The following is a 27,354-nucleotide window of genomic DNA, read 5'->3' on the forward strand; positions in this document are numbered from 1 at the left end:
TCATTGTCCTACTCCATAACCGAAGTGAAGTTGTGTTTAAGGTTCACCAATTTCTTTCTTCCTGAGCTCAGAGTTCAAGGTGTCCATGAATTACGCCAAGTTGTCCACACCCACTGTAGTTTTCCCACTGTTCTTTGTCAATCCATAATGTATATATATATTTTTTAATTCTTAGCTATTGTAAATATGCTTTTTGGCACATGGCAGATGCTTTGTGACCTCCTGAGTTTGACATGTCCATAAGCCGTAGAAAAAGCTTTGTAACCCTTTTCAGACTGGTATTGTCATGATTTAGGTTTTTGGTTGTTTATTCTGGACTTTTATTAATCAGCCTTCACCTCTAAGCCATCATCATATCAGCTCAGTCTCCCTCCAGCCACCACTCTGCTCTAGATCAGCTCCACCTGTTGCCACTAATTACAGTCAACTCAGCTCACCTGTTCACCTGCCTACATATACCTGCCTCAGCCAACTCATCCCTGCCATAACGGCTCATCTCGTGTAGTGTGATGTGCCCTGCCTCTACCAGTCCCTATGTGCTCAGCCAACTGGACTCTTCTGATAAAAGTAGTCTGTGTGTTGGTTCTGCCTGTTCTGGTGGTTCCCTGGTCCACATCACCTGTTCTGGTCTGTCACTACCTGCATCTTCTGGTCTCCTGATCATCCCATATAAGGGAGAAAAACAACAGCAACAGAAGAGCTGTTTCAGGGTATAAATACTGCTCACAGCTCTGTGGTGGCTGGACTCTTCTGTCTCTTAAAATAAAGTTAATACTACTTTTTTTGAATAAAAAGTAACTATTTTAATTTAATAACTATTTTAGTAAGAGTTATGAGGAGAGTTTTCCATAGCAACCCCCATGATCCTTTCCATTTAGCATTTGGTTACACAAAAAGATCTAGAGGATGTAGAGATATGGTTGTAGTGGCGTTTTAGGTTAACTTCCCTTACTGGAATTTCGTTGGCAAGAATCCATCACCTCCCTGAGCGAAAGTTGTTGTGCTCTCAAATAAACACTAGCACATGCATAAAGCACATGTGTTTGCAGACCCCACTTGATTTTAATGCAATTTACAGAACTGTGCCCCATTATGTCTTGATCTTATCACATTAGCAGAATCACGAGGTTCCCAAACGCATGTGATCCGACTTGGGAGCCGCAGTCGCACTCACGGACTCCTGAGGAGTTTCTGGATGTAGAAAGATTGGTACGAAGACATCACTGCAGTGCGATGCATGCTGCCAAAGTGACTGATGATCTGCTGACGGAGAACAGCTGACTGCTGCCTCATTGTGTTTCTCTGTTGGATGCAAATGCGATTTAGTTTGGAATGTGGAATTTCTAGAGATATGGCCACAATCCGTCTGCTGTTGCATTCAGGCCTCTTTCCTCCTGCTGCAGTCATTCGGCTACAGAGCAATAAAACAAAGCATTAGCTATGACGCCAGTGAGTTCACTTGGGATGGTGGAGAGAGACGGGCCAAAAATGTCGAAACACGTGAGCTACTCAGTCAAAAAAAAATGCTGCAACCAGAGCACCGAAGGGAAGTCGGTCAGTCAGCTGAGGGATGCTTTCTGTTAATAATTCACTGACTTTTCTCTTTCAACCGTTGTTTTATTCTGATGCAAATCTCAGTGGATAGATAGCTAAATATGTGTGTGTGTGTGTTTCCATCTGTGTTTGAGTTCCAGCTCAACTAGTTTGTTCTGGGAGAATGGAGAAATCTGTTGACCTGCCAATAAGTAAACCCCACCCAACTATATAACCCCATAATGGAAACACACACGTTACAAAAACACATGCATACTTTGGTAGAAAGGATCTTTATGCAGGAGCATCAAAGTGAGAGTGAGTGAATGTGAGTACATTCTGGAATAATTCAGAAAATTATATGATTTTTGTGATCATAATTGCGTTATATTTTGGGAGTTCCAGGACGCTCTTTTGACCAATTTTGAAACGGGCTTCCTGACTTCAACCCGACACAAACGTTACTGTATGGAGTAACCACAAACTTTCAGCTTTCCGACGTTTCTTTAAGTTGTGGTGTGTTTTGAGATTATTGCATGCCAGATCTGGGCCATAATGAGCTGTAGTTCTGCATATGTGGACTAGTCATTTTACTAGTAAAGTGAGGACTGTTTTTTGGTCCTCGCTTTTATTCTGCATGAGAGGTTAGTTTTTAAGACTAAAGTGTCAATTAGGTTTAGGGTGGGGTCAGGGTTAGGCCATAGAAAGGGCTGAAAATTAATTGAAATCAAGGCACGGTCCTCACTTTCTATTTAAAACAAAGATGTGTGTGTTTGAGTGCATTTGTGTGTGCACATGTGCGATTGCTCCCAGATGTACTGACATGACTCGGGCGGGTCCCCCCAGCTGTATGCAGCACACAAAGACACGGGAGGATGACGAATGAAATGACACCATTTTCACCCTACAGCTGTCTGCCTCTCCCCGTTTACCTCAGCCGACTGTTTAAGTCCCGTGCCTGCATTTATTCATCCCCTGCTCAGATTTGCATTTAATGGTTTATTTTTTTTTATCTCTTGGACTTCAAGCTCTGCTTTATTGTCAGACGTTCATGTGTGATAGTAAAAGAAATATTATAAGATCAACTGTCTGTTGTACTTGGCTCACATCGGTGCAATATGAGCGCTTTCCAGAGCATTTGTTATTGCTCTTCGTATATTCAGTGCTTTTCTTGTTAGTGTGCATTTAAAGTTGAAAAATTCTACATCTAGAAAATGGTTTACAGCCATAATGCTTAGCTCTTATGTGTGGAAAATAATAGCCAATGCTCAGGCCTCAAAATTGAAATACAGCTGTGATAAAATATCTATTGTTTAGCCAGGATCCTTGATTGACTCTTTAAAGAAAGGCAGTTTTTAAGTTTTCTTGACCAGATTTTAACTGCGACCTCTTGCTAGTACTGTTCCTTATCACCTTCAAAACCAAAGCAGTCAACCTTGAATTGAAAGGGATTGAAGTGCTTGCCTTTTTCCCATTTCCTCTTGAACATAGTTTTTCTATCTATAAGAAAATAAGCCTGTTAGTCTCTACCCTTCTGTGTCTTGGTCAAAACACTGCAGCATGCGTAACAATGCAACCCAAATGCACCTCTGTTTAGAATCGAAAGAATATTTCCATAGATATTGTTTGGTGTAGTTAGTCACTAGGTGTGCCTGTTTCTTTTTAAACGTGACATGTAGAGGTTGATCAGCCTGAGAAATTATTGAAGTACCGTTTTCTTTGTAGCTGTTCTGAGATGCACTTCTGGCTGGAAGGAAAGTTGACTAAGAATCAAAAGCATTTGGACTCCAGTCGAGTCGGAGCAGGAGGGAGGGGGACAGAATGAGAGATGACCCAGTTCTATTTCACACAGCATTGATGCCAGAGGCACAGAGACTGTGGAGGCTGGGGTGCACGTGACGGGTCTAGGCTGGGCCCCGGTCCACACGGGAAACGCACAATGTCTCGTTTGTTTTAAATGACTGTGCTGTTGGAGCCGGTCTCCCTCTTTCCTCTCACTGTCGGCTGTGAGCTCCGAAATGTGGAAATGATTTTTTTTTTTTTTTTTTTGCCGTTGGATCACGGCCAGATTCTTTTGGGATTGATGTGTTTTTCCTTGTCTTTTATCGCCTCTATCAGTGTTACCATCTTCCAAATCTTTCACCTGATAAAATGATGTGATTTTGTTAAATCAGCCGGGAGTGTTCAACTAAGGAGTGGCCTTTAAAGGGAGAATGCATGGAGGGAATAGGTGCATACCAGCCGCTGGCTCAGGGGAATGAGATCTGACCAGTTTGAAAGGGAGGAGAAGAGAGTGGTCTTGATGGAGGGACTTTCTTCGCTCTATCATATGTGTTGTAAGCGTTTTAGTTTTACCTCTAGGGTGCTGTAGTTAGTGTGGAAATCACCTTCTGTGTTCCAAAAACACACCCTGCCAGCCAGCCTCTGCTGACTTTAAGGACCTATCCCCTGGGTTGTGTATAAATGGAAAAAAAATAGAAGTGTGCCAAACTACATGATGCACGTATGTACCCCCACCCCCGTCTGCCATGAGACACAGCAAAAGGACCTAAATAATTTAAGATCACATGATATGGAACGGATCAGGTTTTTGGGTATACCTGACTTGCTGCAGCTGCCCTCACAACTTTATAAGATTTCCCAAAGCTCCTCTTTGCCTGTAGATGTTCTACAGACAGACAAGTGCAAGTAATATGCTCTTGAGAGTCTGGCCAATTTTAAAGCCTTGCTGTCCAATCTGTGGCCCTTTCATGACATTTGATGAAGGTGTGCTGCAGAAATGGCACTCAGTCTGAGCGCTTCTGTTTATACTTGAAATAGTTACCGTGTTTACCTATTATTCACCAAAAAAGCTTCTGCTTGAGTTGTTTTACTACAGTATCTCTGTAGGGGTGTGATGAAACCTCCAGAAAAGAACACGTTTCTTCAGTTGCTTCTTTGCAAAGGTGTCTTTGTAGCTCACTTAGTTGGAAAAAATAAACTACTACTACAAGTGACCAAGAGTGAAAAGATTTAATTAACAGTTCAATAAAGTAAATTTCTTATTTTAACTAGTTTTAGATGGCAGGAGTTTGCTCTTATTTGCTCCCTGCTCTGAGTAGCTCTTTGGTTGACTCCAGTATGAGAATTTATTCCTGATTCTCCAAAGTTGGATCGCTCCGGCGACTGCAGCATAATTTAAGTTTGGCCAAAATATCCCTTTGGCTTTCTCATCTTGATTAAGATTATTTTCTATTTCTGTTAACCCTCACTGAATCTTATAACCTCTTTGTGATTTGTGAAACGTAAATGTACATTTTGAGATAAAATATACTGTGTTTGTCTCCTGGCAGACTACCGTACCGGGCCCTGCTTTGCCTCCGTGAATAACCAGATGTGCCAAGGCCAGCTCACGGGGATTGTCTGCACTAAAACCTTGTGCTGTGCCACAGTAGGACGGGCATGGGGCCATCCCTGTGAGATGTGCCCCGCACAACCTCACCCCTGCAGAAGAGGTTTCATACCAAACCATCGCACCGGGGCGTGCCAAGGTAAAGTCTGTCCATAGGGCCTGAATCTCTTGGGTTTTTTTCTGGTTTTGTCTGTTTCTTTTCCTGTCACTGTTCCCATGCGCTTCAATCTTTTTGTCTCATCTTAACTCCCTTTCCCTCCTTGTGTACTCTCTCCTCTCTTTCTCTGTCATCCCCTCAACTCCCTCTCCAGAGGATTAGTTCTAATTGGGTTAAATTGGGTGGGTGGCAGTGCCTCCCACATGTGTATGGAATGCCCACGACACCCGCTGCGGCGGGACTGTCAGAGTCGGTAACACGGTTCAGTGGCAGTGCCACGTGGGAGAGCTCATTTCGGGTAAGATGGCCCTGTGCCTCGCTGCCTCAGACCCAAAAAACATCAGAACCTCTGCAGGGGAGGCAGACCTGAGCCAGGGACCTACTGGAACATGAAGTACTCTGAGACCAGAGAAGGTCAAAGCCTCCTGCAGACTTTCTGTCTGATTTCTTGATTTTATTTGCTCAAATTTATTAAATGAATTGAATTGAGTCATCAGCATAGCACATAAACCCATTGCTCCTAATCAGAGTCGTATACCACATTAACCTTCGTAATGTCTCTTGTTTGAGGGTATAACATTGTGTTGAACTCTAGACCTTTCCTTATTTACGTTCCTAATGCGTTCACTTGTTTCTTCATTGCACTTGGCTTCGGTTTCCGATCCTCCTGCAGAAAATCCTCTCTTTTCTTACTCTTTTCCCTTGTCAAAATAACGAATGCAGAAAAGTCAAAGTCGAAACAGACCCAATAAAGACGTGTGCAACCTAATGTGTCCACGTTTTGTGAATAACAAGTGTGAACTGGGCATTAACTGCATTTTCTGTGCAGATGTGGATGAATGCCAGGCCATCCCTGGCATCTGTCAAGGAGGCAACTGCATCAACACAGTGGGGTCTTTTGAATGTAAATGCCCCGCTGGGCACAAATTCAACGAGATTTCGCAGAAATGTGACGGTAAGAATTAGGCTTTGAACCGTCGCGGCGAGACTGTGAACTGACTGACTTTCATAGCTTGAATGACAGAGTAGACTGAAAAATATTTAAAGGATCCTAAAAGTTAAGAGAGAACCACATCCGTCTCTGTGGTTCACTTTGTCTCAGTAATGGTATTCTGGTTGCTACTTTGTGGGAAAAAGACCACACACTTTTCCCTTAAAATAAGTTTAATTAAACCAAAGTAGCAGTCAGTTTTCTATCAGCAGTACAACTCTTAAGTTTGAGGTTTAAGGGAAATGCTGGTTTGATTTTGTTGGCACTGAACAAGGATACCCACAGATTTACCAAGTTACTTTTCAGATCATCTGTTTTCACTATTAGTCCCACTTAATATATTTTACATCAAAAAATTGCAATATCAGACACATTTTACCTGAATAAAATTCAAGTACTTTTGAAATTATTGAATTTTTCAAGGGCAGAAAAAAGCTATCCAAAAGAACTTGGCTCTGTTTGAAAAAGTATTTGCCACATAAACCTAAACCTGCTTGTGCCACCTGGTATGACAACAATTCTCATCAAGAGATTAAAATACCTGGCAATGAGAACTGTCTTTACATTGATATGAGTTAATTTTGTGCCACTCTTCTTTGCAGAATTGTTTTAATTCAGCCAGAGGAGAAGGTTTCAAAGAGCAAATGACATTGTTTAAGGGCAGCATCTCAGTTTAAGTCCTGTCTTTGATTAGTCCACTTAACAAGCTTTCAATTATATTTTTATGTTGAGAAGTGGACTTACTAGAGTACTTTGGATCGTTTGGATCATTGCTTGAGCTGAAAGTGAAACAAAACACTTGGAAATGTTATTTTTTCAATTATTATATTATGGCAAATTTGAAGTATTATCACTTGTCATTTTGTACCAACATATGCCTAATATAGAGTAAAACTATGTATTTTTTTTTACCATTCTGTGCTTTCCACGGGTGCTGCCATCTTGGCATCCTCAAATAACACGCTATCACTCAAATTACGCGAGAATATTTTTAGTCATGACATACTAACTGCACCAGGCCTCGCTATAACAACATGCTATAGATCCAAGGCTTGAGTCCCTGTTTTCAAACTTTAAACTTGTCAAAGTCTTGTCACCGAACTGTGACACCGAGCTTGATGCACTGAATCGCTGCAAGCAGGCAGTCACAAGGACCCACAACATCACAGACCTTCTCTGTGCTGCGCTGAAACGTGTTTTGGGGGGCGTCAGGAATTTATTATGTAGCGGGTGTCAATTATGAATGCACCGATGTGTTATTCTGAATATGGCTTTTTGCATGAAAATGGTTGTATACTTTTGTTTGACTTCTAAGTTCAGAAAATGATGGTCATATGGTATCTTTTGGGTTTTTCTGGCATGTACCCGAATGAATGGTTTCATCAATTTTGTAAGTTGTCCATGTCCTGAATAGAAAACCCGCTCCAACCATCACACTGCCACCACCATATTTTGACCATTGGTATAATGTTGCTTTTCTGGAAGGCTGTGTTAGTTTGATGCCAACTGTAACGCAATGCACACTGTCCAAAAAGTTACATTTTGTCGCGTCAATCTACCAAATATTTACCCCAAAAAGTCTTAGGTGTCAACCAGATGATTTTTAGCAAATGCTAGTGTGATGGTGTGGTTAAAAAGACCCAAGCACTGAGTGTGGCAGTGGGCAAAAAGGAAGTTTAAATAATAACTAGAAAAAGCTGTTCCTGCAAAACAGCAGTGAGAATGCTTTCCTCAAAATTGATTGAGGAAAAGAGGCAGAAGATCTTTGAAGAAGAGAAAAAAAACAGCTGAAATGAAAAAAAGAACCAATTTTAACATGGAAAAACACCTGAAGGATTAGAAAAATGTTATGAAAAAGCTGAACTATTTGAAGATAGTTGAAGGATATTTGAAAATTAGTATTAGTAGTAGTAGTAGTAGTATCAGTAGTGGTAGTAGTATCAGTAGTAGTAGTAGTAGTAGTATCAGTAGTACTATCAATAGTAATGAAAAACTGCTGAAGGATTAGAATACTGTTATAAAAAACTGAAATAGTTTAAGATAGTTGAAGGATTTATTAGTAGCAGTATTACCAGTAGTAGTAGTATCAGTAGTAGTAGTAGTATCAGTAGTAGTAGGAGTAGTATCGGTTGTAGTAGTAGTAGTAGTAGTAGTAGTAGTAGTAGTAGTAGTAATATCAGTTGTATCACAAGAATCTGAAGGAATTCGAAGCACTTGAAAGATTTGAAGAATTTGAAGTATTTGAAAAATTTTAAAAAAATTGAAAAATGTAAAGAATTTGAAAATTTTTTTAAGAATTTGAACCATTTGAACTTGAATAATTTGAACAATAACAAGAATCTGAAAGAATTTGAAGGAATATAAAAAGACTTTGAAGAATAATTATTAGTAGTAGTAGTATCAGTAGTAGTAGTAGTAGTAGCAGTAGTATCAGAAGTAGTAGTAGTGGTAGTGGTAGTAGAAGTAGTAGTAGTGGCAGTAGTAGTAGTAGTAGTAGTAGTATCAGTAGTAGTATCAGTACTAGTAGTGGTAGTAGTAGTAGTAGTATCAGTACTAGTAGTGGTAGTAGTAGTTGTGGTAGTAGTAGTAGTAGTAGTTGTATCAGTAGTATCAGTAGTAGTACTAGTAGTATCAGTAGTAGTAGTAGCAGTAGTATCAGTAGTAGTACTAGTAGTATCAGTAGTAGTAGTTGTAGTAGTATCAGTAGTTGTATCAGTAGTAGTAGTAGTAGTAACTATGTGAAGTCCAAAAGAAAATTGACACATGCCCGATTATCACTGGAAAATTTAAGAATATTTAGAGGAAGTGACTGTGCGAATTTCAGATTCCTACGTTCACCACAGCCCCTGCAGTGGGCGTCAAAAGGTGCCATTCTAAGCAAAGGGAGCATGTCCCTGACCTGTAGTAACCTCTGGCCAGCAGAGTTCTGTGGTCATGGAAACTCACTCACAGCTGCAGGTGTCCGTCTACTGCAGGAACAGACTTATGGTCAGACAAGCTCTAATAGGAATAAAATGGCATCACTTTGCCTCAAACAACTCTGAATATTTCCTCAACCGTTAGGGCTAGAGACATCTTTTTTTCTGCGTTTATTTCTGAACGGATAGGGGAGCAAGACAAACTATCGTTTTTTGCTTGAAATATTTTAATGTAGGCGCAAAAAATCATGAAATAAAGGGGAATATTGACGAAAATTCAAAAATCCTCTAAAATGGGTCCCAAACAAATCGCTCAAGCTGAAAAAGTATAAGAGATATCAAAATAATTATTTCAGTGTGAGTATCAGCAGGCTTTTGAGGACTGTGGTGCTCATTTTTATGTTTGTACAAAAATTGGTGTAGGCATGGCAACGATGTAAAAAAGTGCATCATTTAGAAGGATGCAGGTCCAAAGCGTTTTCAGGATTTTGCACATTCGCTACTCCCGAACAAATTGTTCCTGCGGCAAAACCGTAACAGTTATCAACAAAATTCCTTTTTTGTGAGCGCAAGAAGGGTCTGGACATTCATGTGTGAAAGTCTCATGCCTGTACATCAAACGGTTTAGGAGTAGCGACGATGTGAAAACATGTGTCGCTTGGGAATGTCAGGTGTGATTTTTCACCGCACCTCCATAGAAAATCAATGGAGAGCGTTTGGGGTTTTTGCCGCTTTGGGGTGATTTGCGAAAAATCTATAAATCCCACACCAATGATGGTTACATTTTCTGAATCCAGACAAAAATTCCTACGTTTTGATGTATAATTTATGTGCATAGAGTGAAAATTGAGTGAGTGAGAAGAAGTTGTTGGAAGAAGAAAAATGTATTGGAAAATCTACAGTGGCCACTCTAAATGAACTCCCTAGCAACCATAGCAACGCATTAATTTTTCTGAATTTTATGAAAATGCAAAATTATTTTAAGGAGTTACTGTATGAAAATGGTAGAAGATATGAAAAAGCTGAAATCTAACATAATAGCCAAAAGATATCACTACATTTTAAAAGTTGAATGGTGTTTCTAGCTTAAAGTAGACTGAAGCAGTAAGCTGTCAAAAAGCTGAAAAATTTGAAGAATTTGAAAGATTCTCCATTGAATTTCAATGAGAGCAAAAAACTCACAAAAAGTTAAATATTTTAAATATTATAAAAGTTATAATTACAAAAAGACATAGCAGTAATGCCGTGAACGAGCTGAACGTTTTGATACGAAAATTGTTTAAATCGGTTGAAGTATGCAGGAGTAGTTAGATGCCGAAAAACGTACGGAATAATAATCAAGACCTGAAGGAACTTAATAAGTGAGAATGCTGTATAGCATTCTCACTTGATAAAAGCACCCACAAAAGCAGCTATGGGTTGAATGACTGGTAGAACAAGCTGGCAATCAAACAGCAGGGTAATGAAGTAAATGGCTGGTAGACACGAAACAAGGAACAAGGAAAACCAGCAAGCTTAAAAACGGGTGGAGAAATGGCAAGCAAACCAGAAAGTCAGACGAATTTGAGGAGTAGCTGAAGGAGGGAGACTAATTAACAGAGTAGAGCTGAACAGAAAGAGAAAGAAACCAGCATGTATCAAACAGAAATCTAACAGGAACAATTCTAAATGCAAAAAAATAAATAAATAAATAAATAAAAACTAAATAAATTTGGAATCTAAAAACAAAGGCCTCAACACCTTGACATTATTAAGACCTTTGTTATCTAGTTGATCACCACTGGTTTTAGCATTTGAACACTACCATGGAGGCCATTTTTTCCTGTTTCTGTCTTATTGTTGAATCATGAACACTGATCTTAAGTGACGTCAGTGAAGCCTGCAGTACTTTACACTGTATGTTGTTCTGGGTGACCCTTCCAAGAGGGAATTTCTGTCAAAATGTGTGGCTTTTTGACACTGTTTAGCCTTTTTCATGTTGTCAGACAATTTCTATTTAAGTGATTTAAGACCATAAAATGTGGTCAATTCATTATTTTCTTTTTCACACGGGACCGGCTTTGAGCTTCTCTCCCCAAATGAAATCATCACTTTGCATTCATTCAGGTTGTCTATGTCTGATATTAAAATTTGTCGGACAATCTGTATGACAAAAAGGTACTGCAAGGTTTATGTGTAGAGCTGTATGGTTTTCTCAACTAATTAAATTAAATAAAAAAACATGGAAAAGACTATGTTGTCATATGTGTATATAGTTTTGTTGAATATTGATTTCCTAATTTCTTCTTTTTTTTATCTATAATTTGACTTCAGAAAGACCCAGAATGTGTTAAATACTTTCAACCTTTGTCATCACTTGAACAAAATAGTAAGTCTTTGAGAAATGCTGGCTCTTAAATGCACAAATCTGATGATTTCCAGACCAGATTTAAATCTGCTATTCTGGCACTCATCTTTAGAGAAAAATATGTGCAATTTTTTTGCCCAGTAATAATTGCCGGAAAACCTCTGGACTGTGTAAAATACATTTCAAACACGTCTAAGTTACAGTGTGTTCTTTAACAGACACTGTGTCTGATTATAAGCGCTTTAAGGAAAGATTCGCTTTGCTCACACAGGAGAATCTGCCGTGGCCTTTGGATTTAATATCCTGTGACCATGTCTCATTTCCACCCTCTCCTCTTCTCAGATCTGGATGAGTGTTCAAACATCCCCGGTCTTTGTGGCGTTGGTGAATGTTATAATACCGCTGGCAGCTACTTCTGCAAGTGTCCTCAGGGATATTACACCTCTGTTGATGGATCCAGGTGTTTGGGTGAGTTTCAGGTCACACTGACACCTCTCAAAGGACATTCAGGTTTATTGTGCCATCTGCTTTGTCTTCGTTTGCTCCTGCCAATTCAGTACAGAAAATAAAACATTTCAGTAAAGAAGATGATGCTTCAAACTCTTTTTTTTCCCCTCACATCAGTTTCATTTCTTCTGCTTTTGGCAAATAGAGAATAAAAAAATAGACATGCACCCATCGTTCCATCTGGAAGAATTTAGGTCAGTAGTCAAGTGTCTGTTTGAAGTTCAGCAACAATGAGCTAAAGTGCTGTGAAAAATTTTTCGGTCATCCCATTTTTTAATGTGTATATTCATCTTTAGACTTTTGTTTAATGTTTTAATTGATCTTGAACAACAGATCTTCAGGTCATCAGAAAGCTCTCTGGAAAAAAGCCTACTTTGTTGATCTTTTCTCTACTTTTTAGTCCAGTGCCAAATCATTCTCATGAAGAATGTTGTTTGTGTTTCTTAAAAAGCCACTGGATTCAGGCTGAAAAAAATTAATTAAGAGATACCCCCAAACCAGACGGTTTAAGAGCAAACTAAATTAGATCTTTAGGCACTTTGTTACCAACTTCCTGTCGATAAGCAATTTATGTTCCCATTACCTTCATTGATTCTGAAAATGGCCAAAGATGGCACAGTTGTACATAAAGAGTATAGCCATTTAGCAGCACCAAGGTCATTCTTGGAGGCTTATTTCCTAGAAAGCTGACATATAGTAGATGATCTACAGACCATTACAGACTGGATTTAAAAATAATAATAATAAAAAAAAACACTCAAAGACACCCAATAAAGACATTTGTTGATCTTCAGAAAGACTGATCTAGACTAGTTTGGTAAAAAGAGAGAAAAAAACACTGGCTTCTTGGAAGGAAATACTAAAGAAAAGTTTTAAAATGACGTGCTGTACTGTACATTCTCCTCTGACAGAAAATAGGACAAGAGTGAGGTAAGACGAGGCTGACTTATGGGAGAAATGTCATTGTGTTAGTCCACCAGAACTGTGATGATGATTTCCAGAAAAGCTGAAAAAGTCCCTCCTTAAGCTCAGTTTCAACCAAAAGAGACCAGGGAAGAATGCGAGTTGGAATAATCCATTTGACCTTCATGCACATTATTACACTTGCATGCATGCATGCACACAGAAACATATGCAAACACATGCTCGCATTACCCCCCTTAGGAGAGCATGCTAAGAAGGAATGTCTGAGTCTTCTGTGCCAAAAAGCTGCTGTGCCAAACATTTTAGTCTGTTTCCCATGCAGTAATGCTACAAGTCTAGACCCCGAAGGATAGGTTGTTTTTTTTTTAATATACATTCGTCTTACTGCCTGCAATTGTTCAAATTAACCAACCAAAAGGTGGTCTGATATGTCCGGTTCTGCATTCAAACACAACGGTTTGGCTGGCTTTGAAACAAAACCTGAGTTTTTATGTTAATAGGCAACGTGAGTGTGACTCATACTGGAGCACGGAGCCAGAAAATTCAGGATGAAGAGAAAGTTCTCATAAATATGAAATGATGACTTTAGCAAGTGGCCTCCATGCCCAAATAATGGAAAGTCTGAAACAACAACCTCTGCTTGATTCAACTCTTGCCAGTTTTCGCAACATGCGGACAGCACAGGTCGTATCCCATGCAGCGCGATTTGTTTAACTCGCTTCACGCTGTGTTGTTTCTCACAGATGCTCGCATCGGATACTGCTTCGGAAGCCTGGTGAATGGACGCTGTTCCAACCAAAACGCACAACTGACTAAAATGCAGTGCTGCTGTGATAGCGGACGCTGCTGGTCTGATGGCTCCACGCCGGAGATGTGCCCAATTCGTGGAACAGGTGGAGTCAACGCTGATCTCATTGCGTTACTTTTTTTCGCCTGACCTCCACGTCTCAAAAAAAAAATGTAAAAAATATCTTAGTTATGTTTTGTTTTGAAATTCAACCATTGTAGATGAGTACCAGAGACTGTGCATCCAGATACCCGATTCTAACAACGGAGTAGTGATTCCGGGTCGGGTCCCGGGGTCTCCTGACCTACCAGGCATCTACCCAATTCCAATACCCGGCCAGCAACCTGGAGAGTTTCCTGGTCAAATTCCCATCCAGGTTCCAGGTCAAAGACCGGTTGTGATTCCAGGCCAGGGCCCTGGACAAATTCCAATACAAGTTCCAGGACAAGGTCCAGGACAAGGTCCAGGGCTGTACCCAGGACAAATACCTCTACTGCCTCCTCCACCAGGTACTTTCTTTTGTTCTGCTTCTTTCACATAAAATGGACCAAAATAATTACTTGATGTAGCAGCTGATTTTTGTTTTTCAAGCTCCACAACTAATGCCTTTGTTTAAACTAATTAGCAAGATTGTAATTGTGACAGAATATGCCATTTCTAAAGTAAACCATTCTATACACATTTGAAGATTAGTCAACATATTCTGAGTTATAATTTCTTTCAACTCTAAATAGTTGTATGTCTTAGAAAGAACCGACCTAAGACTTTTTTCTTTTCTGCCCACTTCACCTTATAACCCTTTATTCTATTCTCCTGATTCAATAAAAGCCATCGGCTCTGTTACACTGCCTGATGTAAGACAAAACAAGGGTGCATGAAAGTTATCTTATTTCATGTAATGTTATTAAAATACTTTGACAAATCATTATGAGGTTCAATACTGAATTATTATTATTATGCAACAACTCTGACTAGTAATAATTGGTGAAATTCTTATATATTTAAAAGTCTTTAACTGTGTCTAAGGACACTTAGCAGTCAGTTTGTCATTGTTGAGATTATATCTTGTGGGAAGGATCTCAGGTGTGTAAACTCTCAGGTGTCAGAGGTGGAACTGCTGTTAATTGGCCAAGCTTCCATGTTTCTGATTTGTTGGTCAGCCCTGGTTGACATGATCCGGTGGAAGAGCAAGTTTTAGTGAAGGAGTCATCCTCAGAACTGCACTCCCAGGAATGATCACCCTGTTGGGGTGTATTTGTGACAAATGTTAGCTTTGCATCCTGCACTATTCTAATTTAGTGATTTGAGTGACGCTCTGGTAGACTTAATCTGGTTTTTCATGCTCTGCATGTGTTTTTAAGTCTTTAGTAACCTTCTGAACACGCTGCCTTTGCCTTTGCAAGACACCAAGGTGTAGTACTGCAGAGCATATTGAAGCCAAAGGAAACTTTCCGTCTCTTGTCCTGAACTGAACTAAATTTATCGTCACTACATTTTCTTCATCAAAATTTTCTTCCTAGCATCTAAGGGTCAGACAGATTCCTAATAACTTTTAGGTCTTTTATCAGCTTAATCAATGTATAAACTTACATGAGCAGAGAAATAGTCAATTGTCATGTAGCTATCAGTAGAAAGGAGACACTGACTATTATTAGATGTGATTTTTATTCTACAACCTTTAATGAACTGTTCGATTTCCTGTGATCATTATATCCATTAGTATTAATCACAAAAATCTGCTCTTCTTCATTATGAATGCAATTGCTGACTTGAGCAAAAACTGCAATTCATACTTCAAATCAAATTAATCTTAAAACTAAGTCCTGAAAAGGATTTAGTTTGGGACGACCAGTGAGAGTAGCTGGTTTATGAAGTAAAGGTAGATATGACAACTATACTAATACTAATTGAATAATTCATAATGGCTGTTACCAAATCATGATCATACAAAGACATTTGCTTGCTGCAAATCTCCATGTTCATAATTGCTACCTTAACTATCATGTATTCCTTTGGAACGCTGGTTTTGCACATCCTCAGAAAGTTTAGCTATATGCACACGGGATGTAAGAAGACAACCCAAACACCTGTTACAGTAGTGTTGCTCTGGCTTTCTCCAAATGCATTTAGACACCACACACAGCAGCTCGATATCCAGTATGATCTTACGTTTATGTGGAAGCTTTGATTATCAGTCGACCAAGTTTCATCTTAAATGTGTGCTGCGATTTCTTGTTTCTGTCAGGTCCGAATATAATCCAGACACAGAACATCACCAACATGTGCCAGGCCTTCCGAAACCTCTGTCTGAATGGTCGGTGCGTTCCCTTGCCGGGGGGATATCGCTGTGAGTGCAATATGGGATTCAAGCTGGACACCAGGGGGGAGTGCATCGGTAAGAACATTAGTTTATTTGTTCATTTTTCCAGCTTGCTTTGCACCGTTACACAAGGAAGCTTCTTTTTTTTTTGAGCCAAATGTTTGCTCTGCAGATGACGACGAATGCGGCAGAAGCCCTTGTGCACACGGAGAATGTATGAACACCCCTGGCTCCTATATCTGTCAGTGTCCTCCCGGATTCCAGACAACTTCGACTCGGACAGAATGCCGAGGTGACACCCGCGCACACCCACAGACACACAGCTGTACGCTTTAAGAAGCTGCACGTGTTTAATGTGCTTTTGCTGCTCCCAGATCTGGATGAATGCGTGGCCAATGGCCGTATCTGCAACAACGGGCGCTGTGTGAACACCGAAGGCAGTTTCCACTGTGTCTGCAATGCTGGATTCGAAATTTCAGCAGATGGCAAAAATTGTCAAGGTCTGTTAAGTTCTGACATCTACATTCATGCATCGGAGCCACATTTTAAAGGGTGGTTTTCTTTAATAGGCACAGTATGTGAAATGTTTATTTTTAATGGAGAATGAATCTGTTGGAGGTGGTACGGATTTCTGATGAAGGCTTGGAATACAGTGGGTGGGATTTTAGAAGATCATGCTTGTGTGGTTTAATGTGAATATACCCCCTGTTATGTATTAGAGGACATGCAACAATCTTTACCAGATTTATTTGTTGTGAAAATACTTGCATTAGGATTTCTGTCACTGAAATCATTTCGCTGCCTTCGTTGTACTGGATTATAATGTGAGTTTTATGTTGATGTTTTGGACATAACTTCTCTTACATCTCTATTACGCTGTATAGGTGCTGTTTTTTCTTTTGTATAGTTTTGTCCTTTTTCCTTTCTTGGTTCAACAGTTTGCTTGTTTTTATACCACAGCAAGGTACAAAACTAAAAACCTTTCAAGTAATGCAAACGTCACAGGTATCACCATTCTCAAAAGGTATAGTCTATCACCCTAGCCCCAGTAATGAATAATAGAGATACACACATCAGATGTTTGTCATCAACTTCTGAATCTTCTGAACAGAATCCAACTTTTTTCTGCCAGATGTTAGACCATGATTTTATTAATTGTCATTAATTGTGCATGTAGGGGTGACTGTGGCTCAATGGATAGAATAGGCGTCTTGCAATCGGAAGTCCTTTGCCATTCAAAGGACAAATAATCTCTGTGCGTATTCCTTACAGAATGGTGAAATTTACCTTAACTCTGAGATTTTCAAATCCAACGTAGTCACCTGCAGATGGAGGTGGAAAACTGAAAAAAGAATAAACCTGCACCATACAACTTGTAATACCTTTAGGCTGCCTGTTATCTGCTGAAAGTCTCGGTCTCTTTCATTCTCTGACCTCCTGAAGAACCACGGACAAGTCTCAACATGCAATAGAAAACACAGTTTCCTTTAAATAGCTTGTTTCCATTTTTATCCTATTTTTTAAACAGCTCACTCATACAGAAAATAGCTTACCCTGAGACTTTTATGCATAGTAAGCTGCCTTCCACACCGAAGAGTGTTGCTGTCAGCACACAGTAATAACACTTAAGTGGGCTCTATTGACAGACTGGGAAAAAAATCAGACTGCCAGGTCACCATCAAAACTGACTGAGCTGAAAATTTGGCATATTTCAGTCACAGGCCATCACCATACACCTCAAATAACAACCCAACTTTATTTATGGCTTATTGGTTCAGCAACTATGCACTCTGATCTAATTAGACAAATTATTATTGATACAGCTGTGTTTACAAAAAGACGTTTCTAAATGGTAGTCATTTCAAAGTTCTCCCAGTCTGTGTGTTACTGGAGACAGTTTAAAGATCTTTCTGTTAAATTCTTCGTAATTGATCTTCTAGAGGTACTTTACTTTAATCGCACATTAAATCAAACAAGCAGAAAATTTGGCCACAATCCCATTGTCGAGAAAACGTGTGAAGCCCTGGCTGGGCTCTTTTGGTGTGGAGTTTACGTGTTCATCCGATGCTGCGGCTCTAACCGTAAAAAAGCAAACACCAGCATCTAAGTTAAATTAGCCGTTTTAAATAACTCTTAGTTTTAAATGTGGCATTGCGTGGTTGTCTGTCCTGTGTGCCACTCTGTTGCCTGAGGTGTACCCTGCCCAATAAAACGCTCGGGAGAACGATCCCCAAAGACCTGGGAGGATGGATGGTTTCACTCATTCTTCCGTTCATTCATATAAAGCCATCTGGAGGCTTTGCTCACAACCTGACATTTATTTTCTGTTTTCCCACAGACCAGGACGAGTGTCTGGTCAGAAACATGTGCCTCAACGGACTGTGCATCAACGAGGACGGCAGCTTCAAGTGCATCTGCAAACCCGGCTTCCTGCTGGACACCAGCGGACGCATGTGTGTAGGTGTGTTGGTGAGATGTTTTAACCTTCAACGAAAGCTTTCAGTCACTTTTTCCTCTCTGCGTTAAATGTTTTATGTAGTTTGCCGGGTGGCTAGCTCTCTGGCATTTTATTGCTCCTCTTAAGTGAGTCTGAACAGATGGGGTAAAAAAAAAAAAAAAAAAATCCCCCTAAAAGTCTTGGAAAAACCCCTTTTTGTTTCCTGAAGGAGCAGCGGGACACATTTGTAGTGGGGATCCGCCCATTTCTATCTGACTCTAACAGTCTATCTTAACCCGTTTGGAGCAAAGAGAAAAGGAACACCAAAGTTACCATAGATTTATTATTTTCTGTACTTTATTTTGTCAAATGAAGCAAATTACATTCACACGCATTGTATAAAAATGTGAAACATTCTCCCCTCAGGGTTAATCCTATGTACAGATGTTTGATCTCAGGGACACTGAATACGTTAAGTCATATTAGACTCAATAAACACAGAACAAGGGTGTGGGAGAAGTGTTCATGTGCGCAGCGGCTGATGAAACGTGTAGCCTAACGGGGTCCCCGGGGGCTCCGCCTGTCCCCCCAAAGCTGCCAGACAAAACAGTTCCTTTCACATACATCAACAGGGAGCATACATGCTCGCCACATCGCTGTTGGCAATCATTGTGATCGTTGTTATATGGTTGTTAAACGTGTTGGTGAGCTTGTTCTGCAGGGTGGATTTATTTTTGTCGCCAGTTCCGCGGCGATGATGTCGCTCAGGTTTCTGATTCGTAAAAACTGGGGAGAAAATCGACCCTCCGTTTTCTGTTTGCAGACATTGACGAGTGCGAAACTCCAGGCATGTGTATGAACGGACACTGCGTCAACACAGAGGGATCGTTTCGCTGCGAGTGCATGGCTGGGATGGCGGTGGGCCTGGACGGACGAGTCTGTGTTGGTGAGTTACCGTATCAGAGGGGTTGTGATTTGCTGCCTTCGTGGTAAGAAATGATGGGACGCAGCAATCTGACGCTATACTTTTCTGTCACCAGCAATTCTTGGAGCAAGGCCAAAACTCTTCTCTTGCACATGTGCAACCAAGTAATGTCAGATTCGCTTTTGCATATTTTTTAAGTAATTTGCATTACTTTCCAATGCCATTGAAAGGACGTTTAAAAGTTTTAACCAATGACAAACTGCATGACTCTGCAGGACCGCTGGGAAAAATAGAGATCCTCCAAACCTCACAGTCATTACATACATGCGTTATCGTGAGGATTTGGTAACAAAGGCAGATCGCAGAACCACTCCTTTGCCTTGCAGATGCACATGGAGACGACGCAAACGGCATGTAGAAATGCACTGGCTGGGATTTGAACCAGTCGGCCTTTAGCTACAAGGCAACGGTCCTAATAGCTGTTCCACACCGTGCAGACCTATTACTGACGTGTTTTCACCAATTTACCTTTTCCATTCAGCAGGGATGAATAAGTGTTTGACTCTACAGTTTTGTCCTGATTCACATTTCCCAAAACTAGATTTATTTATTTATCCGCAAGTATGTGCAAGATGAGAACATGTTTTGCCTTGAAGGTTGCAGCCAAATGAATGGATTTATGTCATTTGTTAAAGTTTGCTTTTATTGCAAAGTTTAATTTGTCAGATTACTGCAGTGGGTCAAATAAATACGTAAATAATCCCGTACTGATTCTGGCAACAAACAAATAGGATTTCATGTCACTGAGTGTGAGTATTTGGTCTCATATGACCCGGTCAGACAGTTCTGGTCCTCACTGATCGGTCATGGGCCCACATGGCGAAAGGTCGACAGAAACAATTTCTTCCCTTCCAACGTCTCAACCACTACTGGCAAGACCAACGACCTTCCAAAACAAAGAAAGCCGATCTGCTCAAGTGGGTTTGTCTTTCCAAACTAAATTGTTTCAGTTATTTTTTTTTTTATAAAATCCTTAATTGAGCAGTTGGTGTTTGTTCATGTTTTTGTGCCTCTTTCGTGCTCAAATCCTGTTGAAAACTGGACCCATTTGTGCCTTTGTGTTTTCAAGATTCCAGCATTTTTCCAAACTGACACTGCGTTATTATTTTTGAGACATGTTGAAATGCTGTTGTTCTCCGGGTGGGTACTCTCAGGGATGATATCAGAGCAGGAGAATGCCTTAAATCCCCGGAGACCACGGATAGAACAGCCATTTGTTTTTGCGAGTGTGGATGTTTGTTGGAGTCGCTGCCTGTTGCCATTCCTTTCGCTCCGCGTTTGGTCTTTATCCATCCACTTTTGAGATCTGCCTCCTGATTTTGGTTTCTCATACACATGCTGTCATGTTTATTCTCCCCCCCGAAACAGACACACACATGCGCAGTTCCTGCTACGGCGGCTACAAGCGAGGTCAGTGTGTTCGGCCGTTATTCGGAGCGGTGACCAAGTCAGAGTGCTGCTGTGCCAGCACGGTGTACGCCTATGGAGAGCCCTGCCAACCCTGCCCACCAGAAAGCTCCGGTACTGAAATATAAGCCTCTTTGCCCTTCACACTGAAATATAAGCCTCTTTGCCCTTCGCATAGATTATACCCAATCCTTCAGCTTGACATTTCTAAGTCTTGAAAGCCTTTAAATCAGTTTCATTTGATTCTTTACTTACTGAGCATTTTCTTGTTGAAAATCTAACTAAACAATTAGGGCAATTTAGGCGTCTTTTATTTATTTTATTCAAAAGTGAAAGTATTTTTTAACTTTATATTTGTATTTGTTTTTTTAGACATATACTAGAAGTTTAAAAACAGACCTGTTTTAGCAGAAATTGACAGGCATTAACAAAAAGAGATTGAAAACATGCTGATTGCAAATTCAGATCTCCCATTTACCAACACAGCAGCTGTAAGCGCGTGAGCTAAGTTCAGGAGAGAAAGGGAAAGAGTCACCTTATTGTCTGAATGACATTTCATCAGGTCATGAAGTCTTAGCAGAGCTGAAACACAAGACACACCACAGCAACATCATTCATTTAGTTGCCTCTCATCAGTGCTGCCAGTTAAAGGCTTTGAATAAAAGGACATGAAAGAAACACCACGTAAAAGCTGCTTCATATATACTGAAGCTAAATTAGAATGCGTGTAAAGGGGATAGTGACACGTTATTAAATGCCGTTACATATTCTTGAACCTGGGCAAAAGTGTTGTTTTCTTAGATGCTGCTGCTGCTGGTTGTTTGTTTTCTTCAACCAAAGTGTGTTGTGTTTTGTTGCAGCTGAGTTTCTGGCTCTGTGTCCCAGTGGTCCCGGCATAACAGGCGACGGGAGAGGTGAGGAGACGGACCCGAGCCCGCCATAACTTTTGTCCTGAAAAAAAAAAAAAGAGCACAAACTGCATGTAAAACAAGACAGCGCTGCTTCAGCTGCAAGGAGTTTTTGATCCGATCTTCTTACTTGTTCAGCAGGGTGTTCTTTGCTTTTTCAGATATAAACGAATGCGCCCTGGACCCCGATATCTGTCCGAACGGAGTCTGTGAGAACATGGTGAGGACGTACAAATGCACCTGCAACGAAGGCTTCGAGGTGGATATTACAGGCAAAAACTGTGTTGGTAGGTGAACTTCAGTCTACGCGTGTAATGCAATGGAAAATTGTGTTAATTGAAGGCAGGATGAGGAAACTGACTGTATCCATTTGTTTTTTTTGGGTTTTTTTCTCCATTAGATATTGATGAGTGTCTAATGAACAGGTTGCTCTGTGACAACGGCCTGTGCAGGAACACCCCGGGGAGTTTCACCTGTCAGTGTCCAAAGGGATATCGCTTTGATCCTGAGACAGATGTCTGCGAGGGTCAGACAAACGCTCATTCCTTGGTGCGATGTATCGTTGTTAATCACCTCCTGTTCATGGTCGTGAACTGAAATGGGAAATATGTTTGTACCCACAGATGTGAATGAGTGCGAGTCCAGCCCTTGCATCAATGGAGATTGCATTAACAGTCAGGGGTCCTTTGTGTGTACGTGTTCAGTGGGCAGCAGCTTGGACAATACTGGGCTGGAGTGCATTGGTAAAATAAAAAACAAAGTTCATGTTTTCTTTCAACTCTGTAACAGTTATTCTTTAAGGGCAGCATGTTCCCTTTTTTAGAAGGTTAACGTATTTCCTCAAATTTTTTATTTTTTACAATGCCTGGACTGCAAAATATAAATGACTAAAACACAATGTCTCAGATTAGTGGCCATTTTAAGTCATTCTGAAGAGTATTTTTATTCACAGTCAGGTTTTATTTTACGAAACAGAAACGACGAAGAGCACCTGCTGGCTGAAGATAGTAAACAATCGCTGTGAGGTCAACATCAATGGAGCCACCCTTAAATCGCACTGCTGTGCCACACTGGGAGAAGCCTGGAACAGTCCCTGTGCTAAATGTGAAAAAGGTGATCAGCATGATCTATCATTTTAAGATATGGAGTATTTTACATGCAGCAGAAAACAAATTTGCTCATTGGAAACATTTAGCCTCTTCTTAAGATCTCTGTATCTACTTTGTATGTCAAGAAATTGTGTAATTTTTTTGTCTATTAGACATTTATGCAAATCATTATTATCTTATGTTACCATATGCAGCACCCTCCATAATTATTTGCCCCCTGAGTAAAAAAAAAAAAAAATCAAAATAAAGTATGTAGCACTTTGTATGACACCTTTGAGTAATAGTTTAGTAATAATAATTGCATTTTACATATATATATGTAAAATGTATATATATATATATTTACATACACACACACATATATATATATATATATATATATATATATATATATATATATATATATATATATATATATATATATATATATATATATATATATATTTTTAAACCAAATTAAGATCAATTGAGTAAATAAAAAAGTGGATGATAGAATTTTTATTATCAAAATGATTCAATTTTAGATTACAGAGTATGAGGTTGTAATAACATGGCAACAATTAAGTAACAAATGATCTTTTTATGTTTATAGTTTTATCATAAAATGTGTGTCAGAATTTTCACCATATTTATATTAATGTAATAGTTTATTAGTAATTGCTTGAAATTAATTACGTTTGTTCCATCATTATCCGCATATAGAACAAATTTCACTTTAGTATCATTTCCTTGATTGCTCACCGTGACTTCCAACCTTTTACATAGTATCAACTCCAGCAATTACAATTATTAACCACATATTTCCAGTCAAACAAAGACTACATTGTTGCCATAACATTCCAATCTATATATAAACTTGCTCATATCTAGAGCCGGGCAGTAGTTAAACACTTTTACAACAACTTGAACTGTGACAAGTTTAGAACCTGAACCTGGATGAGAACCTGAGTTTATCCTGACATGTATAGTGTGCAGGATAGTTACTTTATATATATATATATATATATATATGTGTGAGTGTGTGTGTCATCATATACTTCCATTGACTGGTATCGTATTTTGCCCCCAACTTTCCTCAGATCCAATCTGCAGTAAAGGCTTTGCCAGAGTCAGAGGAAATAAATGTGAAGGTAATGAGCGTCGCTGAGAACTTCATGATGCAGAACATTGTGCTTTTACCTATTTATTTGAGTACTGAGAAGCACTCAGCTTGCTCTTGTTGCCGCATTCTTTTCTCTTGGCTGACTCTCAGATGTGGACGAGTGTCAAGTGTTTCCAGGTGTTTGCATTAATGGCAAGTGCATCAACACACAGGGCTCCTTCTTCTGCCAGTGCCCTCCAGGAATGACTGTTGACATCAGTGGAAGGATGTGCATTGGTAAACGTTTCTTTTTGTTACTTCACGATAGTCTACATTTAGATGCTGTATCTAATGTATATTAACAATCCCTCTATGATTGAAAGACCTGCGCACGGAGCACTGTTACCTTACCCACGACGACGAGCGCTGTGGGACGCCTATCTCAGGGAAACACAGGGTGGACGCCTGCTGCTGCTCAGTTGGTGTTGCCTGGGGCCCTGAATGTGATGAATGTCCAGAACAAGGCTCACCAGAATATAACCAGCTATGTCCTCGAGGCCCAGGCTTCTCGCACAGAGGGGACTTCATCAATGGCAGACCCTTCCTCAAAGGTGTTGTAGAGCTTGTAGACTCTAACGTAATATCCCATTATTTGAACCCTAACAGGTGTCCCCTTCTGCTTTATACTTCAGACATAAATGAATGCAGGATGATAAACACCCTGTGCTCTAACGGGAGGTGCAGAAACACCATCGGCAGCTTCCGCTGTCGATGTGATAACGGCTACGCTCTGGACTCAGATGAGAGGAACTGCACTGGTCAGTGTTTTTGTGAAGGTTACTTGACAAAAGTATGGAAGATCTGTTTATGTTTAATGTTTTACTCCATCCATCCATCCATCCATCCATCCATCCATCACACATTAGCCTTATCCATATCTCCACATTCATCTGCACAACTTTGGTTTGGCTCACATTAACTCATGATACCAAAAATATTCCAATATCCGTTAATATCTATTATTAGCCCTGTGTTAGATTTTCAATCTCTTAAATAGGCTGATTTTTTTAAAGCTGATTAAAACTAGAAATCTAAAGAAAAGTCTTAAATTATTAAAAAATGGATAGGAACTCTGTTATTTACAGAACTGTAAATACATCAGAATGCAGATGTTCAAAATGCTTTTTGACACATGTTCATCGTCTATATTTAATCTAAGAGTCTGCAGCTTATTTCAGTTCTGCTGTCTTACAACAAGTTTAGCCTTTCTTCATCAGTTCTGCTCACTCAATCTTTCTGCCAACACTAATCACCGTAACGCGATCTTAAGCCATTACCTACATTTAACTCATTCAGTCTAATGGCAATCTGGCTGCTTGTGGGTATGCTGGAGCTGGTCCCATGCTGTCTGGTTAACTGCATTTCTGCTGAGCTGACATATGCACACATCACTTGAGGTTTAAATGGCATTACAGTTTATGTATTCTGAGCTATTTTGAAGGTTCTGAGTTATTAAGTGATACCCGGGACGTGTTAACCTCATGCGAAGGAGATTCCAGCCTTAATTCTTTGTGTACAGGGTTTCATAATGCGGCTTGAAATTTAAAAGGCCAAAGCTTTTAGACTGGGGAGGAATCTGAGGGGGGGAGCCACCTTATCTTTGTTTAACTTCACTTTTATGGTGTTCTCTTTGTGCTGCAGCCTCTTCTCAGATAATTTGTATTTTTATGATCCATTTGCTCGGCACACAAAGTTCCCACCTTGGCCTTTTATGCTAGTCTTTTTTTTTTAAGATAATTAGCAACATGTAAAATAGGCATTCTTCTGCAAATAAACAGTCCCAGCAATACAGTTAGCAGCGTTCCTCACAGCCTGTGAGCTAGCGGCACCACGTGTAGTTAGTGGACTGAAAGTGGTGGACAAATCATTTTCCCAGTCCTGACAGGCTTGCTAGCTTTGGAGTTGCTCGACTTTTCTTAACAATGTCTAGCTTTTCATGAAATCTCCATCTTGAAAAATGGCCTCGAAAATAAATCTGCAATGAGTTAAATTTTCTCTCTTCTTTCTGCCATCGTGGATTGAAAAAACAGCTGTAAAATCAGCACAACTATATTTGCTGTGCAGCTCGCTATATATTCAGTTTGCTAGCTCTGGCTAAAAGGGGGCGAATATGCTAATGCCCCCACACGCCTGTGAGAATGCCAACTCAGAATCTGATTGGTTGAATTAATGATTCAATATTTTTTAGGCCAGCAGAGAAGGCCTAGCAGGCCCTGGCACCCTAGTACCGGTCTCTTTGCCGAAGTAAACAATGAGAAATCTGACTTGTTAAATACAAGGTGTGGCTTTGTTTAATACATCACTGATTTGTTTTGTATTAAAATATTTTTTGCTGATGATACATATTTGTTTTAATGAGGTAAAAAGGCATCTGTTTATGAAGACAGAACTGACTTAAACATGATGAAAACAAATGATCAATTCATTTAAATAAAGCATAACTGATTATAAATTGGCACTTGGACACTCATCCCACAAACAGAAAATCCAGATAATGTAGAAATCAAAAAAGTAAATGAACATATAATATATTTATTCTTCACTGATCCCAAACTGTGTTGGAAAACACCTGTAAATAATGTTACAACTAAAAATCTATTGTAAATGAGAGAGAATTACACCATAAGCATTAATTGATTTGTTTGAGTTCCAAGTATTTTGTATTATTTTGAGGTTTCAAGATATATATAAATTAACTGCAAATCTATTTTATATAATACAAGAAAGGGCAATGCAAATTGTGTAAAATGCAAAATATACAGTAGTCCTGCCCCTAACAACTTTCTGTTTGATACAACTTGCCTGATATTTTTAGGTTTAAAGAGACTTTATGTTGATAAAATGTCATTTAATCTTAAAAATGGCCTTCAAAGATGTGAGATTAAAATATTAAAATTAGAAGGTTTTTATTTATATGGGTTATCTAATTAATTCATCAAATTACTTTGATGATGAACTGAAAACATTTAAAATGGAAATAAAAAAAATTCTGACTATAGAAGGAAGATTAATTCCAACCAAAGTAAGATACAAATCATAATAGCTGATCTCCTTTGTTTCTGAGTATATTCAAAATAATTATTTAAATGTTGGTGCCGTAAATATTTAATTATAACATTTCATTTTCTCTGCTCAGTCATAACGTAAAATGTAACAAATAAAGTGCAGATAAACAAGCATTGCCTGAAATTACATGGTTTTAGTGATTTTGGATTCCTGTTCAATGATTGGGTTGCTATTTTTGGGGGGAAATGATTTAAATGAAATAAATTAATAACTTGTTTTCAGTGTGTTTGACTGAAGTTCAATTGTGAAGTCTAATCCCTACTCTTTTTTCCCTTCTGTCCTGTAGATATCGATGAGTGCCGAATATCTCCGGATCTTTGCGGTCAGGGCAGATGTGTTAACACGCCTGGAGATTTTGAGTGTGAATGCTTCGAGGGCTACGAGAGTGGCTTCATGATGATGAAAAACTGCATGGGTGAGTATGAA

General features: G+C 39.5%; 1 protein-coding gene across 1 annotated transcript in view; it reads left to right on the forward strand.

The window, feature by feature from the left end:
- The window catches only part of fbn1 (fibrillin 1), a gene marked incomplete in the record, with an annotated part of 102,322 nt that overhangs the window by 30,406 nt on the left and 44,562 nt on the right, over nucleotides 1-27,354 (forward strand). The window contains 21 exon segments of the mRNA XM_036136220.1: nucleotides 4,866-5,063; nucleotides 5,911-6,036; nucleotides 11,680-11,805; nucleotides 13,512-13,661; nucleotides 13,777-14,064; nucleotides 15,801-15,950; nucleotides 16,048-16,167; nucleotides 16,250-16,375; nucleotides 18,214-18,336; nucleotides 19,136-19,258; nucleotides 20,666-20,818; nucleotides 21,565-21,618; nucleotides 21,774-21,899; nucleotides 22,013-22,138; nucleotides 22,236-22,355; nucleotides 22,588-22,725; nucleotides 23,801-23,851; nucleotides 23,974-24,099; nucleotides 24,186-24,413; nucleotides 24,495-24,620; nucleotides 27,215-27,343. Coding sequence (XP_035992113.1) covers nucleotides 4,866-5,063; nucleotides 5,911-6,036; nucleotides 11,680-11,805; nucleotides 13,512-13,661; nucleotides 13,777-14,064; nucleotides 15,801-15,950; nucleotides 16,048-16,167; nucleotides 16,250-16,375; nucleotides 18,214-18,336; nucleotides 19,136-19,258; nucleotides 20,666-20,818; nucleotides 21,565-21,618; nucleotides 21,774-21,899; nucleotides 22,013-22,138; nucleotides 22,236-22,355; nucleotides 22,588-22,725; nucleotides 23,801-23,851; nucleotides 23,974-24,099; nucleotides 24,186-24,413; nucleotides 24,495-24,620; nucleotides 27,215-27,343 — 2,907 coding nt within the window.

This window comes from Fundulus heteroclitus, chromosome 4 (genome assembly GCF_011125445.2).
Source record: "Fundulus heteroclitus isolate FHET01 chromosome 4, MU-UCD_Fhet_4.1, whole genome shotgun sequence".
Classification (NCBI taxonomy): Eukaryota; Metazoa; Chordata; class Actinopteri; order Cyprinodontiformes; family Fundulidae; genus Fundulus; species Fundulus heteroclitus.